The sequence below is a fragment of the Ornithorhynchus anatinus genome, chromosome 7, assembly GCF_004115215.2.
Source record: "Ornithorhynchus anatinus isolate Pmale09 chromosome 7, mOrnAna1.pri.v4, whole genome shotgun sequence".
NCBI lineage: Eukaryota > Metazoa > Chordata > Mammalia > Monotremata > Ornithorhynchidae > Ornithorhynchus > Ornithorhynchus anatinus.
Window position 1 is genome coordinate 45,527,446 of NC_041734.1, and position 18,781 is coordinate 45,546,226.

The 18,781-nt window shown below is 42.2% G+C and overlaps 1 protein-coding gene across 5 annotated transcripts in view; it reads left to right on the plus strand.

Moving 5' to 3' along the window:
* The window catches only part of TPRG1 (tumor protein p63 regulated 1), a 186,105-nt gene that overhangs the window by 120,800 nt on the left and 46,524 nt on the right, over positions 1-18,781 (plus strand). For all 5 annotated transcript variants that reach the window (XM_029068393.2, XM_029068397.2, XM_001512049.4 and 2 more), the window contains one exon: positions 331-507. In XM_029068393.2, the coding sequence (XP_028924226.1) occupies positions 331-507 (177 nt within the window). The remainder of the gene's footprint in view (positions 1-330; positions 508-18,781) is intronic.

Consider the following 18,781-nt stretch of genomic DNA (forward strand, 5'->3'; position numbering starts at 1 on the left):
ATTCAGAGAAGTGGACAGGATCTGGTACAGAAATCATATGAGAGAACCACTTTGCAGAAGTGAGCACAATAAAGTCAAATTACCTTCTTAGTTTAAAAAAATAACCTACAAGAAACCTGGAAGCTGCTTAGAAGTACTGTATTAGAGACCCAAGTAAAATATGTTCCATGGAACAAATGAAACAGATAGTGAAATGGAAACAGCAGCGTATGAGTAGAACACACTTATCCGTTTCAGTAGCTTCTGGAATTTCCCTCAATGAACAAACGGCTTGCTTTCTAGGACGGTTATAATATTAATCCTCTTCCACTGAATAACTCTCCTTCACAGGGTGGACCACTGGAACAATGAGAAGGAGAGAATTGTGGTGATCACTGACGAGACACTTTTGATCTGCAAGTATGACTTCATCATGCTCAGCTGTGTCCAGTTTCAGCGAATCCCACTGAAATACATCGATCGTATTTGCCTGGGCAAATTTGCCTTTCCTGGGAAGTCTTTGGATACGTGAGTATTGGGCCTTTTTCAAATCTTGGTCACTTGTAGAGTCAGGTGCAGAGGCCTTAAGGGAGAACCAAACTCTTTTAACTCAGTGTTCCAAAGAAGAGGAAAGGAGCCATTGCAGATTAGGATGGGTTCTGGACCTGAAAGAAATGGAGGAGGTGGGCAAGTAGGATCATAATAAAGAGGGAACACATTATCCTCAGCACCAGTATTGTGATTCTCATCAGAACTCATCACAATTTCTGGAGCCCTGAAAAGGTATGGGAAGAGCTGGTTTAAAAACCTTACAGATAAATAGATTAGAGAACATATATTTGCCAAACTCCAGGGTGGATATAAGCATTTTATAGCAGTGTCAGGAAGGCATTCTAGGGTTTGCTGAAATCTATCAGAACCTAATAATAATAATAATTATTATTAAATACCATTATTATTATAATGTATAACACTTATTTTTACAAAGCTCCTGTATATTTTTCATATTGCTCTGATAATATCCCTGTGAAGGGAGAAATAGACATTGTTTTTCTGAGATAAGGAAACGGAAGCACAGAAAGAATGCACAAGGTAACACAGGATGCCAATGGTAGAACTGGGCTAGACACTCTCATGACCGTAACCCTTTCAGTAGAGAAGATTGTGTTTGGTAAACCTTTCCTCATTTAGAGGACTGAAAATAATGGCAAGATGGTAATGCAGCCTCATGTGCACATTTGCATGGGCTATATTTGGTCATGTGTGTGTAATAATAATTGGGGTATTTGTTAGGTGCTTACAGTGTGCTAGGCAGTAAGTGCTGGGTAGGTACAAGATAATTGGGTTGGCTACAATCCCTGTCCCACATAGTGCTCACAGTCTTAATCCCCATTTCACAGACGAGGGAACTGAGGCACAGAAAAGTAAAGTGACTTGCCCAAGGTCACACAGCAGACAAGTGACGTAACTGGGATTAGAACCCAAGACCTTCTTATTCCCAGGCCGGTGCTCTATCCACTAGGTCATAGGGTGGGGGTGGGGTGTGTGTGTGTGTAACCTCTGTGAATTTCCATAACTATTATGAATGGCGGCCTATGAATGCCAAATAAGAATATTGTCGGTGACATGTTTCAACACAGCCCATGTATGTAGTGCTTATAAACTGAGTTGTTTTGTTTTAATCACCAATTGCCTTGTGTTTAAAGGAATGGTGGGTGGGGGAACAACTCAAGGCTGTGGATCATTTATTTGGTGAGATTGAAGGTAGATTCTCTTTGCATTAGAGCATGCAGTGATAGGTAGGTGGAATGGGGAAATGGTAAAAGGGCTGAATCATCGCCAAAGGTTAAAAGCTGCCTTGATTGTGAGTTTCTAGGGTGGAAACTCCCCTTAGGGTCTGACAAACATTTGTGAAAGGAACGTGGGAGTGGTATAAGAGTTCCTAACTATTTTCTATTTATCACTGGGCATATTCCCAGTTATAAATTTTTTCAGTAGTTATTTTATTCCTACTGTGCTTAAAATCCTCTGAAAAATGGAAAGAGAACTCACCCAATAAATACTAACCTTGAAATGGAAGCTTTCCAAGCACTTTGAACAGCAAAGTAAAGAAAAAGAAAATCATAATCTGTCCAGAGGAATAATACAAGGCACTTGAAGATGAGGAAACAACCTACTCTCAAACAATCTGAATTGGTTTTGCATTCTTTGGTATTCCATTTTTCACAAATACTAATGAATGTATAGCCAAAGTGGGTTAGACAAACACAAGCCAAGGAATTATCCGTACCTACTAATGAATAATCCAGGTTCTACTGTAGGATCAATGAGGCCTAGAAGTGAGTTTTAATAGCCATTCTATACAGTGGGCAAGATCCTACCAAAGTAAACCAAGGCAGCTGAGTTCTAATTCCAATTATGGATTCCTTTAGGATCTTGACCTACTTTATCTTATTGGTCTCAGGGCATGAAGAAACAAATAAAATTAATTAGCGAATGTCTTTCCTGAAAAAGAATATGTGGGATGTAAACTCCTTTCTAAGCACCTTACCTCCCTCCCCACCCTCCACCACCCTCACCCCGCCGCCACCCAACCCCCAACCCAGAGCATTCTATAATATAGCCAGGGGCAAGAGGAAATACTTGCAAGCAATCAGAGCTATCCTGTGCTTTTTTTGTTTGTTTGTTTGTCTCTGTCTTTCTGGGTCTCCCTCCTGCCCTGTCCTCAAACATTTTCTAAGCATCTTCTGCTTTTGGTTCTGTTTGTATTTCAGTGGCAACCTAGACAGTGATTTTTAGAATTCAAGCTACTGACAATCCTGTAATTGTGGAGATTTCCTCCCTTTAATTGTTTTGAAATTTGCCTTCCCTGTGGAGAGCTAGGGAAAGCATCTGTGCTTTTTAAGATTCTGATCATATGTCAATGAATATCATAGCCTGTGTTCCTTGAGTTATCCAATTTCAGATCCAAGCTTGACTATGGGGTTAAGGAGAGGCAGAAGATTCTCAATAATTTTCATAGAATGCATCTGGGAAGCTCTGAAAACCTATTTGATAGCTTGAAGAGGGGCATGAAGTTCCTCTCCAGTTTCCTTTACCTATCCTCAAAATTGAGCCTCCTGCTGTGAAGGTTAACCCTTATTGAGCACTGGTACTTATCCTTTAACAGAAGTAAGGAAAGGCTACTCACTTGTATTCAACAAAAAAAAAATGTCTTAACCTATTCTAACTTTCTCTTCTATGTTGGTCCATCAAATTTTGAATGCCCGAAGAGAGAAGAGAACCCAAATAAAGTGAGAATGAAATCATGGGTGAAGCTGGCATCCTAAAATGAGAAGTAATGTGGCCTAGTGGAAAGAGGACTGGCCGGTAGTCAGAGAACCTGGGCTCTAATCCTGTCTCCACCACTTGCCTACTGTTTGACCTTAGGCAAGTTACTTACCAGCTCTGTGCCTCAATTTCCTCCTCTGTAAAATGGGGATTAATTACCTGTTTTCCCTCCTACTAAGATGGTGAGCTTCATGTGGGACAGAATCTGTGTCCAAGCTGATTATCTTTTATCTACCCCAGGACTTGGAAAGAACAGTGCTTGATGCTTAGTAAGCACTTAACACATACTGTTGTTATTATTATTGTTACTATTATTACCCCTGTGCTTAGCACAGTTCTTGGCCTATAGTGGGTGCTTAGCAAATACCACAACTATCATTATGCCCTATTACTCCTGGTGAACTCTGTCTTGAACCATCCCTGTGCATTCAAAATACCACCTAGCTCTATTCAGGGAGTATCAATATCAGCATTTGGAGGGAGGCTGGAAGAGTGTAAGACGTGACTGCATCTCCTTCAGGCTGCCTCTCCAGGATCAAAGGCTGCAAAATCGCTTCTTTGCCCTCAGAGCTCTAATTTGGCATCCTGTTCAGAGCGAGAGAGTTTCAAAGGGCCTTCGCTCCAGGTAAAACCGGCTCTAATCCCAGCCTGATTCTGCTGGGCTTGTGTCTGTCAGTACGTTATAATCACTGTTATAACTGTGGTTCTGTGGAACACCTTGTAAAATATTTTCTTACTGCTCTAGCAACATCTCCTGTCTAGACAATCTAATTATGAAAGCACAGAGCAAACAGCTGAACCTGCACATAACCTCCAAGCGTTGCATAACTGGAAAAAAAATGAGAAGAGTGCTGGTTCTGTTGGTTACTCTGGCTTTCCTGACTAGAAGCCTCGATTGTTCTGGAGGGTTAAGGTAGCTCTTAATTAAGAAGAAGCTGTCTGAAGTCATCACGACATTCTGTTGCTCCAATCTGAGTGACGAGGCAAAGCTCGAGCCTATTTTCCAAATCCTGTCTTTCTGCTGACTTCAAAGACGGTTTGGACATTCTCCTGGTATATTTTTTAAGTAAGTGGCTTAGAAGTCAGCCCACACATCAGTGAACAGAGTTACCTCTCAGGTTTCTTGTTCTAAGAGTGCATTGCTATCCTAGAAGCAGAAATGGAGTTCTGCTGAACAAGGAAATGAAACATTTGGAATCGGCAAAACACAGAGAACTTCAAATGCAATTCTGGTGACTTCTCTGACTCCCCCTTCTGCTCTTCCAGCCCAATTTCTGTGACCTTATTTATGGAGTCTGCAGTGCTGTGCATTGGTGGATGAATCAGGTGTCCTCAATTCTGTCTTTGACTGCCACCCTCTTTGTAAAATGGATAAAGATGTCCATTATGAAATTAGATAATACCATAAAATAATAATAATAATGTTGGTATTTGTTAAGCGCTTACTATGTGCCAAGCACTGTTCTAAGCGCTGGGGTAGACACAGGGGAATCAGGTTGTCCCACGTGGGGCTCACAGTCTTAATCCCCATTTTACAGATGAGGTAACTGAGGCACCGAGAAGTTAAGTGACTTGCCCAAAGTCACCCAGCGGACAAGTGGCCGAGCCGGGATTCGAACCCATGACCTCTGACTCCAAAGCCCATGCTCTTTCCACTGAGCCACGCTGCTTCTCAAATGCCATGAGTTTCTCAGAAAAGGATCTAGGAACAATGGCTTCATCAGAGCTTGATCAGATTTAGGTGATCAATAGTAGATGCATCTTTTAAAGCAGGGATGCTGAACACAGTCTTTTTCCCAGTACTTGGATTTGCTGGATTTTGCAAAAGACTTTTTTTATATAGTGCTTTGGTTCTTAAGTGCATAGAAATCCCAGTGTTTCCCCTTATTTGGAGGGGAGGAGAAAATGCAGAGACCTCCTCTGGCATTGGCTCTGAATAAAAGTGCATTATTCCTTGTTGTTTCTGGCCTTTCTGCTTCCAGTTACAGCTCTTCAGGATTGCACCGTCATATCCCCAATTATGGATGGGAATGTTCCTGGCTCCCAGCAGGAAAGAAATCCGAGGGCTAATTACAGCTCAGTTTGGGAACAGTTGAGCATTTATTTAGGGTAAGATTCCACTGGCTCCATCAATCTTGTAGGCTCAACAGGTGGTTAGCCCCTTTCCTCTTTTCCATTAGCTAAAGAGTGCCATGGTACATCTTCTCCTAGTTATGCTTATTTGAGAGTTGTAAGAAAATAGAGTTTATTCCTTCTCAGTTCCCAGTTTCAACAATTCCCTCCTTCCACTTCTCTCATGGGTTTTAAGGGTGGTTGGCCTGCGATATCCAGGGAAAGGGGGATCCGCTCTTAACTCTGGCCATAACTGGCACATGAACCAAGGAATTACATCTGTATCTTCTCAGGATCTAGCTATGTTTGACAGGTTTAGGTACCATGGAATCTGAACTCGCTATTAGCAGGAAAAAAGAACAGAACATAGACTAAGTAGTAAAGAAAGGTCATCTGGTAGACATTAAAGGAATAGGAGGGTTTTTTTGGCTTTGTTTTGTTTTTTTTTTTACAACCATGCTCTAACCTATTATGGGCCAGAGATGGTGATTATTATTATTATTATTGGGCCTCTTTCCATTTATGTGTTTGTCCTTTATTTTGTTTCTCAAAAACTATGGGGCTAAAGATGATCCTTGCCACTCATGAGTCCTATTAGTGTACAGCACGAGAATACCCAAGTATCTTTTCTTCTTAAAACTGAGTTAATTGAATTCAGGCGACCAGTACATAACTTGAAGGGAGGAGAATCCTTTCCTCCCTCATTTAGCATGCAGAGACATTAGGGCGTTTAAGGTGACTATAGAAATAGCTCCACGATTTAGCTCCACCGAACTGGAGCGGCAACAAATCGAATTGCAGCATGACTTCAAAAGTGTCTATCACTCCCTCTCTTTTTCCTCTTTAAGGTAATAAAATCTTCAGATAGAAATTAGACAGGCTTCATTGTTGTTTTCTTTGGCCAAGCATACTGTACCTTTTTACCATGCAAAATATTTAGCTCACAGAAGCTGCTAATCTCTGATGTTTACACCTCACCCTTCTTGGAAGAGAGTTGCTTGTGTTAATGGCAATTTCAGAGGTGTGTAGGTGTTGGGTGTTGCAATGGATGTGGAAGTCTCAGCAGCCACATTCTTTTTGGAGGCTATTTGTGAGTAAAAAAGATGCCTGGCAGGCCATTGAGCCTGGGAGGGGGTGGGGGTCAATCAGAGAACAGAGCAGGAGAGATAGAATGGGAAACCAGGCCTCAGAGGAGCAGAGGGAATCAATCCATGATATTGGCTGACTGCTCACCGCATGCAGAGCATTGTACTCAATGTGTGGGTGAGTACAATAGAATTGAGAGAAATGATCCCTGCCTTTAAGACGCTTACACTCTAGGGAAGAATGGGATGGCTGCGGTTTTCTATTGTGACTATTCTTCCTCTTTAAACCCTATCGGGGTGAAAAGGTTAGTAATAATTATTATATTGGTTAAGCACTTACTATGTGCCAATCACTGTGGTAGGTTAAAGATAATCAGGTTGGACACAGCCCCTAGGCCCCGCGTGGGGCTCACAGACTAAGTAGGAGGGAAAACAGGTACAGAACCTGTATAGCTCCAGGCTTATGGCCTGGGTGCTTTGGTCAGTCAGGTTGGCTCCCTCTCTGACTAATGAGTTGTGCTTGGGGCCAACATAAGAGGTGCCTTACTCTACCCTTGTTTCTTTGGACCGACCCCAGACGTCTTCAGGGACTGAGTAAGAAGCTCTCCCAAGGACAACCATTGATGGCTTCTTGTTGGAGGTTGTTGGAGAGTAAAAAGGATGTCTGGCAGGCCGCTGAGTTGGGGAGGGATGCGGCCAGTCAAAGAGCATGATATTTATTAACCCCTCACTGTTCGCAGAGCACTGTGCTTGGTGCATGGGTGAGTACAATAGAATTGGGAGACATGATCCTTGCCCTTAAGGGGCAGTTGAGAGAGGAGTCTAGTGGATAGAACCCGGGCCTGGGAGTCAGAAGGACCTGGGTTCTAATCCTGACTCCGCCACTTGTCTGCTGTGTGACTCTGGGCAAATCACTTCACTTCTCTGTGCCACAGTTCCCTCATCTGCAAAATGGGTATTCAGACTGTAAGTACTACGTGGACATGGACTTTGTCCAACCTTATTAGCTTGTATCTACCCCAGTGCTTAGGACAATGCCTAGCACATAGTAAATGCTTAAGAAATATCATTACAAAAAAAGCCTTAATATTTGCTTAGATGAAAGTATTCCCTTCAGTGAGAAGGTTGGGGAAGAGACTCCGCCTTGGAGTTAATGATGCCCCCCACCCTCCCAAGTGAGGATCATGTTCCAACACATGCCATGAAGAACATGGCTGCGGGCAAAGAATTCTTCATCAGTGATTTTGACCTTGCTTTTGGAGGCCCCTGCCAAAAATGCCCCATGTTTTCTCTTGGGAGGGGTGTTATCCACAATGAATGTCCCAGGAGGCTTGATGACAGCGATGAACGCACAGTGGAGATTGGGATGGATAGTAGGGTATTTACTGTCGGGCCTCTGGGGGGAGTTTCCCAAATGCCACCCTCCTGTTATTTTTGAGTCATGGACCAAGCCCAGGTGTCAGATTGGACATAGCCGCTTCCATTTTCTTTCATATTAATATTTTGTTGCCAAGTAGTTGCTCTCGGATAAACACTTTTTGGGAAATTGCTGATTCTGAATGCCAACAGATGGCAGGATCTAAAAGCTACTCAGGTTACCTTGAAAAACAAATGGGGTGTACCTGGTAGGAACCTAAAAGGTAGAATTGAATTTAGCCCCTTAGATTTGGTATAAGGGCTTTTCTCAAACATTCATTTGCAGCTTCCAAGATTATTTGTTACACAGCAGGTGACATTAAGACTAATCCATGTAGAATTTGGAGCAGTTCAGCCTAATGTGGGTCATGGACTGTGTTCGATCTCAGTATTGTGAATCAGCTCCACTGTTTAGTATGATTTTTGGCCACGTGGGAAGGCCTTAATATATTATTATTATTCTGATCATTATTGTTAGCATTACCAGTCTCTATAATCTGAAAGTATAAAAGGAAAATACTCTTAGAATTGATGTTATTCATTTGGCTCTAGCAAGATAAAGTAGTTCTGAGTAAATGAATGACCCCTTTCTGAAGTGTGTATGGTACTTGACTGGGTAGAAATCACACTGACCTGAGAATAAATTTGAATCAAAACTGGAATAAACTTTACTCCGTCCAAAAATAAACATAATAGGGAAGACGGGGGGAAAGTTGTCATTTTAGGTTACCCAAACTATTTTCCACTTTCTAGGGATTTCAGGTGTTACTCAGCCATGGGAATGTATGGTTATAGTTTAGAGACCAAACTATAGACAATGCTATGCAAAATAAAGGAATTGGAAAATGAAATAAATCACATCTAACAGGTCATATGAAGAGAATGGATGATGGCAGGATAACCAATCAACAGCTGTAAAGTGAACTGAAAGTGGTCATGTACAGCCTAGGCTGGCAGTAGAAACAATATAGTGAGGCACCATTACAAGCAATGCAGCATACTACTAGAAGGTTGGTAGACCCTATAGCAGACAGGTCAGCCAGGACAGAAATTGCAAAAATTGGGATTCAAATCAGTCAGACCCTCTTTGAGATGAACACATAAGCACATTCAGGAACCATCTTTATGCACAGAGGAGGGGGGGCAGCTTGCATTTTTTTTTAATGGCATTCATTAAGCACTTACTATGTGCCAGGCACTGTACTAATTTCAGGAGTAAGCTCCTCTAGACTGTGAGCATGTTGTGGGCAGGGAATGTCTCTTTTTACTGTTATATTGTATTCTCCCATGTCCTTAGTACAGTGATCTGCACACGGTAAGCGCTCAGTAAATGCTAATGAATGTTTGAATCCTGGCTCTGCCACTTGTCAGCTGTGTGACTGTGGGCAAGTCACTTAACTTCTCTGTGACTCAGTTATCTCATCTGTAAAATGGGGATTAACTATGAGCCTCACGTGGGACAACCTGATTACCCTGTATCTACCCCAGCGCTTAGAACAGTGCTCTGCACATAGTAAGCACTTAACAAATACCAACATTATTATTGTGAAGATGGCATTCCTGACAATGAGATCCTTTCCTTGCATGCAAGGGAAGCACTGTGGCCTAGGGAAACAGCACAGGCCAGGGAGTCAGAAGGATCTGGGTTCTAATCCCGGTTCCACCATTTGTCTGCTGTGTGACCTTGGATAAGTCATTTAACTTCTCTAAGCCTCATTTATCTCAACTGTAAAATGAAGATTAAGGCTATGAGCCCCATGTGGGACATGGACCACATCCAACCAGATTAGCTTATAATAATAATGTTGGTATTTGGTAAGCGCTTACTATGTGCAGAACACTGTTCTAAGCACTGGGGTAGTTTTACAGGGTAATCAGGTTGTCCCACATGAGGCTCACAGTCTTTACCTCCATTTTACAGATAAGGGAACTGAGGCACAGAGAAGTTAAGTGACTTGTCCAAAGTCACACAGCTGACAAGTGGCAGAGCCGGGATTCGAACCCATGACCTCTGACTCCCAAACCCGGGCTCTTTCCACTGAGCCACGATCAGTACCAAATAATAATAAGCATATGGTACTTGTTATACACTTACAACGTGCCTAGTGCTGTTTTAAACTCTGGGATAGATACGTGTTGATCAGGTTGGACACAGTCCAGCTCCTACATGGGGCTCATACTCTTCATCCCTATTTTACAGATGAGGTGACTGAGGCACGGAGAGGTTAAGTGACTTGTCCAAGGTCACACAGTAGACAAATGGTGGAACAGCGATTAGAACCCAGGTTCTTCCAACTCCCGGACCTGTGCTCTATCCACTATTTGTCCTCTAGAAATGATAATGCATTCAGTTCTTCCCTAACATGTGTTTTGACTGTGCCATTTGAATAGAACATTTTTACAGAACAGGGAATATTCTCCCCCAAATACACATGTATCTGGTTACAAAATAAATGGCTGTGTCCATGTGTTCCACTTTGGTCAACTCACATGTATCTAATGTGATTGGTTTCTTTAATGAGGCGATTCATCCTGTGTTCTAGAAGGACTGAATATGCATTAGTTTTAAATAATGCCTTTCTTCCAAAGATCTCAAAGCACATTCACAAGATCACATTCAAGAAAGTTCAGGCTTCTTATACCCATTTCACAGCTGAAGAAACTGAGGCATGAAGTTAAAGGACCTCACCATCAAGGCCTACATAGAACAAACTCGTTTGATTATTAAGAGGCTCATGGAAGCTTGGAAACTGCTTACATTTTTTCAGCTTTAAGCTGGGTATATGTCTTGGAGACTGAAAGCTCAATGTGGGCAGGGAATCATATCTGCTATATTGTACTCTCCCCAGTGCTTAGTACAGTGCTTTGCACACTGTAAGCACTCAGTAAATGCGAATGACATAATAGCTAACAAGAGCTAGCTTTTTTTTTTGCTATTTCAGCCACTTCAACTCTTCTTCCATTTTACAGGTGTTAAATCAAGCAGTTCTCTTAGATAGCTGCTGAGTGGCAGAGAAAGAACTAAAAGCTATGAAAATCTTTGAATGGCCAGTCTGCCAATGACATCAGAATGTCCCTAAGGTCCTGGACATGTCACCTTTATCCTTGATGTGACTTGCACTATAAGAGAGATGCTCCACCTAGGACAACTCTCTTAATCCTTCCATATCCTCGAGGGGAAGCGATTGGTATGAGCTGTTGTCTTTAACCATAGGTCATTTGAAAGTGGTGATGAAGAGCTCATCTTGACTTGCGAACCTGTAGTTTAGCCTGAAACAATGGCACATTTACCCTGAAACACTCTTATATGAGAGTTAGGGGAAAAATGTATTCTGCATGCCATCCTTGTACTTCCCATGTGAAGTTGATTTATCTGACTACAAAAAAAAAAAAAATTTTTTTTTTACTTACATACTCGACATCATGCTCCTATCCCATCACTTCATCAGAAAATTAGAGGTAAAGGGCTTTTCTGATGATGGAAATGTGTGTGTGTGTGTGTGTGTGTGTGTGTGTGTGTATGTGTTTGAAACTCTTCCTTCTGTTTTGAGTAAATATGTTTAGTAACTTTGTGGTTTTAATCAAACCAAAATTTACACATTTTAAGAATGTTTTAGAAGATTATTGGCAGGTAATTTTTCTGTAAAATGAGAAAGTGTAACTCAATTGCCCTTGAAGATGAAAAAATTCATATGGCTATTTTATCTGGTTACTCAAAGGTTTATCTGTATATTATTACTGCATTATGAGGCATGTAATACCATTCAGAGAGTTCTATGCTGAAATTGTTCTATATTCTACAGACTACTTGGTATTTGAAATAATTACCCCAACATGCCCCTACTATGTGCTGACTTCAAATGATTATAGAGAAGGAGCCCCCAGAAACCTTTTAGAAGTTCTAAAGTTATCCTCTGTGAAATCTTCACAGAAAGGATTGCCCCTGAAGTGGTGAGTTGCTTCACATAGGATGGTGGCGAATGCCATTTCCATTTCCACTCGATGGGGAAGGATTAAGGAAGCTTCCACATTTAGGCCACCTCTGCTATTTTGTGTATTTTTGTGTACCTTTACTCTCTCATTTTTGAGCTTAACAGGGTCTGGTTGATCATCCTTGGAATGGGGCACTTCAAACCAAATTCCTCAGGCTACAGGAAGGTGGTGCTGGTGATTCAGATGATTAAACTCTTCTTTCCTCGGGTTCAGCCTTACTTTCCGCCCTGCTGGTAAGGGGCAGGTAGAGTTTATTTCAAACGTCTGGGCCAGGAGACCACCTGTAGCCCTAGTCTCCTGTGGAAATTTCCAGAAGAGATCGGTTTATTCTCTCCTATCCTATACAAAGATTACTTTCTGGTTGCATTATTTTCCCTTTCAATTATTATTGTTCCAGGTGCAGAGTTTGGAACAGGAAGCGTATTTTGTTATCCTGTATGGTAGTGCCTTGGCAGGAGGGCCTGTAGAGTCTTTAACTGTCTCCCATCATAAGCATATGACAGGATTTTAATTAGTGTAAATTTATAAAGCCATTTAGAGAATCCTGGATGAAAGTTGCTCTTTAGATGCTCACCTTGCTCTTAGAGCTACTTAGAAATAGTGGAAGCTTTCACTGGAATTTTCCAAAGTCCTGTGCAGTTTGCTGGTAAGCTCCCACTTGTAGGTGAAACTAGTGTGTTTCATCCTGGTAAGATGAGAATGTACTTGATATTGCCCGATGCCTAGTTTTCTTATATCTGGGCCCACACACCATTAAGAGTCCTTTGTCCTGAGATTCTCCCACACCCGCCATTTCCTCAAACTTTATTCACCTTTGCCTTTGGAAGCCACAGAAACCAGCTCTTATACCTGTGGACTTCCCACTGGCCAGATGCCTGGATGTAGGTTCTAATCCCTGCTCTTCTACTTGTCTGCCCTGTGATCTTGGGCAAGTTACTTCACTTCTCTGTACCTCAGTTACCTCATCTGTAAAATGGGGATTAAGACTGTGAGTCCCATGTGGGGCAGAGTCTGTGTCCAACACGATTTGCTTGAATCTGTCCCAGCGTTTAGTACACTGCCTGGCACATAGTAAGTGCTTAACAAATATCACAATTTTTTAAATTATTATTGTTGTTATATTTTATTACTGGAAAGATCCTCTGAGAAGAGGTGGAGCTGTTCCCCATCAACTGTCTGTTAAATGGCTCTGTGCTTTTAATGTAGTGCATTAAATCCCACTTTGCTCTTAATAAATGCTACTGTTACTGCTGTAAAGAGGAAAAAAAAATGATAGGGGTATAGGATGGCTAACCTGAGAAGTAGCATGGTCTAGTGGAGAGATCATAGTCCTGGGAGTTAGGGGATCTGGACTCTGCCACTTGGCTGCTGAGTGAGCTTGGGCAAGTCACTTCACTTCTTTGGATCTTAGTTTCCTCATCTATGAAATGGGGTCAAGATACCTGTTCTCCCTCTCTTAGACTGTGAGCCTTATGAGGGACAGGGACTATGTCCTGCCTGGTTATCTTGCATCTACTCCAGTGCTTAGTGCATTGCTTGGCACATAGTAAGTGCTTAACAAATGCTATTTCATTATTATTATTATTATTATTACTAATGATAGTATTATGAGAGCAAGCTGCAACAATCTAGCTGGAGGGCATATTTGGGACACTGAATCTGGGTTCAGCCAGGTGATGAGCAGAGCCATAGTCCTGCCTGTCCGCTGGGATTGAGGAAGAAGTTGCAGTTCCCAGATCCCTGAACAACTTGAACATCTCCTCTAAATTGATAATAAAGTGTTTTGGTTGCTGTTCTGATGCAGAGTTGCCTGCTTCAATCCAGATTTAACTCACATATAAGCATCTGGTACCTTTTTTTATTTATTATGTTCCCTACTTAGATGGGCCAGTGCAAAGTGAGCCAGAATTGGGTAGTGAATTATGGCTTGTCATGAAGGGAGGAGGATCTGATGCCTTCAGCTTTTCCATTAAAGACTTGCCTTAAATCAGGTTTGCCCTTCCATAAATGGGGATGAACACATGAACTAGGGGCCCAGTCAATCATGGTGAATGGCTTTGAGAGCTCGTTTGGACTGTAAGTCTAAATACTTATAGAGCCAAGGAAGGATTCCATCTCTCTGGGTTAAAGAGAGGCATTTTTGCCTCAAGCAACCTCTTTTTCAGTTTTCTTTTTTCCCCACCTCATCATTGTGGAAAACTAGGGGTTGCAGGACTATAATTTTTTTTTTGTGGCTGCACATTCTTCAGAAATGAATCTCAGTAACTTCTTGTCTTTCTCTTTTCATGGCTTTTTTTCCCAAATCCATCCCTGTATCCCTAATAATTGCTGAACTGGATCAGAAAGCTGTTCCAGGAGGTGTTAGCTGAACGGGTGGTGGTTTGGCAGCACAAAGATCGATTGGAAATAACAAGGAACAAGAGGCCTGTGGGAAACATGCAGTCTGGTGGCCTTGTGCCCAGCTTGAGGAGCTTACATTGAAGTCTCCAGGGCTTCTATACTTCATAGTTACTATGTCTGAATGAGTGGCTGTCTCATAGATTTTCAACCTAAGTCATAATCATCACCCATGATGGAGAAGTTCTTTAAAAAAAATGCTACTTTAACATCCTAGGGGGTGGTTAAAATAGCATGCAGTGATTGGGACAAAAATGCCAAGGAAGGAAAGAGACTTATTAGAGTGATCCAATAAAGCCAATGGGAAAGTAGGAGAAACAGGATGAAGGAAGAAAATGAGGCACATTTGCTTGACCCGCTCCATCTAAACTAGAGAACAGGCTCCCAAGTAGGAGAAGCTTTGTTCGTCAAGATGAAATCCGACAGTCCTACAGAGTGTGCTGTTTCACAAATCTTTAGCTTTGCCTGCCATCTAATGCAGGAGATGATCTTTCAGGCCCCTGTAGATGAGGGCCAGAGAGGGGAAAAGCTAGTGCTAACAGTTGACTTTATGTTGCAGTGGGGACAGGGAAAAAATAGATAACTGAACTAAAAAAAAAGATTATTTTCCATTTCCTCCATCAGTAAAACACTGGGGACAAGTACTATGAATATTTGATTCTGTTTCTCCTCTCCCTTCCCTAATACACTTCTATTTCTTGCCACTGTTGTCTTAATTGCTAGTCCTGGTTGCTTCCTATTCTTTGTAATCCGTTGTTACTGTTGTTTGTATAGTGAAACCCCTTTTGGGCAGGGATTGAGGCTGAATCAGTGGTATTTACTGAGTGCTTACTTTGTGCAGAGCACTGTAGCAAGCACTTGGGAGAGTATAATACTATTTTATTTGTATGTATCTGTCTTAGATCTCCTCCTTGTAAAAGATGTATGAGTTTTAGTTTAGTCAAACCTGTGGACCTGAGGGGAGGAATTGATTCAAGTCCTAGTGACTTTTTCACTGCCACTTTTACTCTCTCATCCCTGCCCGTCATGTCCCTCCTGTGGCGGTGGATGCCACAGGCGGGTAAGGGAGGAGGCGGCACATTGCAAAGGGCAGAACCCATTATGGCAAGGGGAGAGGAAGAACAGATCATTTATTCCAAGCGTGACTCTTCCGGCTAGGAGCAAAGGCAGGGAAATGGAGTTCATGCTGGAATGTTTGTTGCCTGATTGCAATCTTCATGGATTGCTCAAACAGGAACTGGGGTTTGTTTGTCTGAATCCCTCATTTGGCTGAGCATTCTGTAGTTCTGAATGGAGTGACAGGACAGCTTGTCCAACCTGAATCTTGTCTCCAGCAGTTGTTTCCCTTTCATACATGTAAGGATGCAACAGGCGCAGGGGCTGCTCTCCCACTCTAGACTGTCAGCTCTTTGTGGGCAAGGAATGTGTCTGTTTATTGTTGAGTTGTACTTTCCCAAGCACTTAGTAGAGTGCTCTGTACACAGTAAACACTCAATAAATACAAATGAATGAATGAATCCAGACCCAGTACTTTCTGGAGCAGTGGCACTGGGAACACTGATTTCAGCAGCAGCTTGGACAGCAGAACAGCCACAGTCCCTGTATCATGATGGTGTTGGCAGCAGCTCTGGCCTAACTGTACTTTCCTGGATCGGGCCTTTAGACCTTGACTTGGATGCCCTGGTACCTAAGATGATACAGATGAGGCAGAATCACTGCTGACACCTGGGCACAAATGGCAGCTGCCCTGGCCATTGGGCCATCTCACCTAGCCCATCCTGGGTTGGTCCACCCTAGCTTTCATGTCTTGGTTGGCGGTTTGTGGGGAGAACAGACACCCCTCCCTCAGCCCCAGAACACTTATGTACCTATCCATGATTTATATCATTGTCTGTCTCTGCCTCTGTAAGCTTGTAAGCTTGTTAAAAGCAGGGAATGTGTCTACCAACACTTATTTATTGTATTGTCCCAAGCACTTGGTACAGTGAGTGCTCAGTATGTACCATTGAATGATAGATTGGCGGCAATAGCAATAGAAGGTGAATGTCCTTTCTCTGTTTCCCCTTTCCCTGACTTCTCACAGTAGAGAGTGAGCTGGTCAACTACACTTGGATTTTAGCTTTTACTCATTTTCCCCTTAATCCTAAACTTCCCTAGCTTCTCAGGAACTGACTGAATGGAGAACCCCACAGGACGCCCCTTGTCTAATAATTTGATAGGGTTCTGAAGTGTGTCTCCTATTAAGTCTGTTTTATACTAGGCTAATAATTCACTTCTGAGCTCATGAAGTCACTTTTTTGGTTTTAATAGCTGCCCTACCAAAGTGGATAATTTTCAAACTAATCATATGTACTGAGTGCTTTCTGTGCACAGAACACTATACTAAGCAACTGTGGAGAAATATAATATAATAGAATTGATAGACACATTCCCTGTTCACGATGAGTTTACAATCCCAGGGACTGTAATGTTAGTTGTTCCTCTATAATGTAGGCTTACCTCGTATATCTTGGCTACAACACTGGTGAGGAATTAGGGAATCTTTGTCACCTATCACACATCACTCTGGATACTGCATGATATATTGTCTGAAGAAAAGCTTTTGTGCATGCATGTCATATCAGTCAAGGCATGAGCACCATAATGCAAGTTTCCATGACCTGAGATTCTTTAGGAATTCATCACCCTTGTAAGAAAATAACTATATCGATCAAATATCACTAGTGAGATATGCTTTTCTCAATATGAATGAGAATTAACAAACCACTGAAAGTTGCTACCTCATTCTAAGTTATAGTTTAGGCGTGTGAGAGGAGGTGGAGGGTTGTCGCACTAATTGTTATACTACTTGGATTAACACAGGTTGTTGCCTTAGAATAAACTCAACTAGTCTGTTGAATAAAGTGATGACGATCATGTAGGTTTAAAATTCCCTATAAATACAGAGTTCAATGGTTAATGAAGATCTTTATCTCTTTATGAAAGGAAGTGGTGAACAAGGCGTATTGTTTTATTCAAGGTTTGGCTAATCAATCTGATAAGCCTCTGGAACTGGTAAAATACATTATTTTTCATGAAAGGAAATGAAATGTCCAGACCAAGAAGGACTGAAGTAGGCCCTCACTGGAGAATTTTCACTTTCATTTCTATAATATTTTATCAGGAAATTAACTTGTTTGGTTTTTTCTTTAACCTGCTAGGTCTGCTGTGAAGACCCTTATTAAGGTGTTGCTGGTTTTGAGGAAAAGAAGACTGTAAGCCCGTCAAACGGCAGGGACTGTCTCTATCTGTTGCCGACTTGTTCATCCCAAGCGCTTAGTACAGTGCTCTGCACATAGTAAGCGCTCAATAAATACTATTGAATGAATAAACCCAAAGAGGGAAACCGGGAAGACATAACCACTGAGGCTGTAGTGTTCTGAAACCCTTCTAAATTTAAAACCACCCCACATGGTATTGTTTGTTTTAATCATTCATTCATTCAATAGCATTTATTGAGCGTTTACTATATGCAAAGCACTGTACTTAGTGCTTGGAATGTACAATTCGGCAACAGATAGAGAAAATCCCTGCCCAACAACGGCCTCACTGTCTAAATGGGGGAGACAGACACCAAAACAGAACAAAACAAAACAAGTAGTCTGGTGTAGATATCATCAAGATAAATAGAATCATAAGATATATACACATCATTAACAAAATAGAGTAATAATATATACACATATACACAGTACTGAGGGGAGGGGAAGGGGAAAGAGCAGAGGGTGGGTGAAGGGGGAATGGGGAGGGAGGAGGAGCAGAGGAAGGTTAGGGCTCAGTCTGGGAAGGCCTCCTGGAGGAAGTGAGCTCTCAGTAAGGCTTTGAAGAGGGGAAGAGAGGTAGTTTGGTGGATGTGAGGAGGGAGGGCATTCCAGGACAGCAGTAGGACTTGGGCCAGGGGTCAACGGCGGAACAGGCACGAACAGGGGACCGTGAGGAGGTGAGCAGCAGAGGAGCGGAGTGTATGGGGTGGGCAGTAGAAAGAGAAAAAGGTGGTGAGGTAGGAGGGGAGAAGATGATGGAGAGCTTTGAAACCAAAATTCCCTTCTGCATCACCCTGATTTGCTCCCTTTATTCACCCCCACCCCCTCAGGCCCAAAGCACTTATGTATAAAATAAATGCGATCTTTATTCATTTATCACCCTTTCTTTCACCTTCAGATACAGGAGGCAACTTGGCCCAGTAGAGAGAGTCCAGGTCTGAGAGTCAAGAGCCGGGTTCTTGTTCTGGCTCCACCATTTGCCTGCCATGAAATCTCGGGCAAGTCACTTTAACCTCTGTGCCTCAGTTTCTTCATCTGTATAATGGGTATCTAAGTACTGTTCTCCCTCCCTCATAGACCGTAAACTCCATGAGGGGCAGAGACTGCATCCAACTCATTGTGTTTTATTAACCCCAGTGCTTAGCACATTATTTTTTTTTGTTGTTA